The following is a 1,820-nucleotide window of genomic DNA, read 5'->3' as shown; positions in this document are numbered from 1 at the left end:
CTCTTCCTCTGCCGATGACGTATCCTGATTCCTCACCTGTCTCGCCGGAAGAAATCGATCGCCGTCTTCAGTGTGATCCTCAAGTTGAGGTATTATTGCTTTCGTCTTCCATCTCCAGTTCATTTGTATATTCGTTGAATGGATAAGCTCTGGAATTGTTGTTTATTTATCCTTCATGTCAATCATTATCCGATAGATATCATCAAAATTCCAGCTAATTCCTTTGTGAAATTCATTTCCCAGATTTTGGGAATTGGTTTGAAGTAAAGGGTAATCAAAATCAAATCTTGAGAACTATGAAATATTTCTGTTGGATTGAGCGCAATGAACTTTGACTCAACGACAAGTAATGGTTCTCTTGATGATATGGGCATAGGGAATGCCGTGAGGTTTGATTTAATTTATCCGTCCATGGAGAATTATATTGCCATTGATCTTTTGAGCTTCTGTTTCCCCTTAGTGTTTTTTCAATGTACCTTGAATGATGGAGCTTTTGGTATATGACACGAGCTTCGAATCATTATGCTTTGTGATACTAAGATATTCAAGCAATATTCAGGACTGCCGAGAAGTGGTTTATGAATGGACTGGCAAGTGTAGAAGTTGCCAGGGATCTGGATTCGTCAGCTATTATAATAAAAGGGGGAAGGAGACTATTTGCAAATGCATACCCTGCCTTGGGATCGGTAAGATTTCTAGTTTATATCTCGCTCCTTGTTTCGAGCCTTGCGATGATCTTCATGATGCGGAATTCTATTGAATCCTAAGGTTTCATGGGATCTTTTAAATGCCTCTTTGACAGGACATGTTTTATTGTACGCATGCATGTGATTACTGACTAGACGATGCCCTCCAAAGCCTTGCTTTTGGTAGTAGATTTATATCACTATATCATTTGTGAGCATTGGTGGGAAAATCCATGTAACCTGGTATTCGACTGTTGGTTTAAGTTGAGAAGTAGAACTGCATATTCTGAACGAATAGCTTACGGTAATTTTGTGGCTATAGAGCTAACATTTTGATATGGCTAGAGGTTGCGAAAACAGCCTGCTTGATATGGCTATGGTCTTGGATCTGGCTGTTGATGTTAGAGCAAACCTGGTTTAGTTCTCCAAACACCCGTTCTAATCTCATGAAAGTTATGGATTTCATTAGCAGTTCTCCAAGCTCTAAAGCATGCGGAGAAAAAAAAAACAAGCTTTTTTTGTTACTTGGGTTTTTTTTTTCTGAATTTATTCAAGCGAATATGTACTTTAGCAGTTTTACCTAAGTGCAGGATATGTGCAGAAGATAACAGCTCGAAAGGACATCGAAGTGATGGAAGATCTGGATAATGGAAAACCTCCTTGACCTAGAATTTGCTCAGCCTTTTCTATTTCGGGTATATACTACTCCAACCCTGACCCTAAACATTTTCATCTTTCTAATGCATGAATATATGTGACCAGGAATATATATCTAATGTTTCGGTTTGGCTATATATATGTGCATGTGTGCGTGTATCTCTCTCTTTTGCCAGATACGCTCATAACTCTTGCGGCTCTTGTTGAATTTGGTTTGTTCCCAGGCCCCAAGTCATGACTGAGGAGAGATATACCCATTGGATGTAGGTAGAAGCAACTGATTCTTGTTAAGATAATGGCTACTCTTTTGTCACCTATTTCACTCTCTGTGGTATTTTGCTTGACTCCATGAGAATATAAAATTTCTTTTGTGGTTACAAGAAAATATTCGAAGTCGAATCTTGAGGAAATCTTTGGTCAGATTGTTTTCGACCTGATCATCTATTTGGCTGTGGAGAAGGGAAAAGTTAACACCAA

The 1,820-nt window shown here is 38.7% G+C and overlaps 1 protein-coding gene across 1 annotated transcript in view; it reads left to right on the top strand.

The window, feature by feature from the left end:
* LOC104798819 (protein disulfide-isomerase SCO2) overlaps positions 1–1,820 on the top strand; it is a 2,314-nt gene extending 494 nt beyond the window's left edge. Inside the window, exons 2-5 of the mRNA XM_010521022.1 lie at positions 3–89; positions 560–686; positions 1,277–1,381; positions 1,568–1,820. Coding sequence (XP_010519324.1) covers positions 3–89; positions 560–686; positions 1,277–1,350 — 288 coding nt within the window. The 3' untranslated portion in view covers positions 1,351–1,381; positions 1,568–1,820. The remainder of the gene's footprint in view (positions 1–2; positions 90–559; positions 687–1,276; positions 1,382–1,567) is intronic.

The sequence above is a fragment of the Tarenaya hassleriana genome, unplaced genomic scaffold (genome assembly GCF_000463585.1).
Source record: "Tarenaya hassleriana unplaced genomic scaffold, ASM46358v1 Cleome58, whole genome shotgun sequence".
In the NCBI taxonomy this organism is placed as follows: Eukaryota; Viridiplantae; Streptophyta; class Magnoliopsida; order Brassicales; family Cleomaceae; genus Tarenaya; species Tarenaya hassleriana.
The sequence above is the reverse complement of the archived record's forward strand: the minus strand, read 5'-3'. Positions and strand labels throughout refer to the sequence as shown.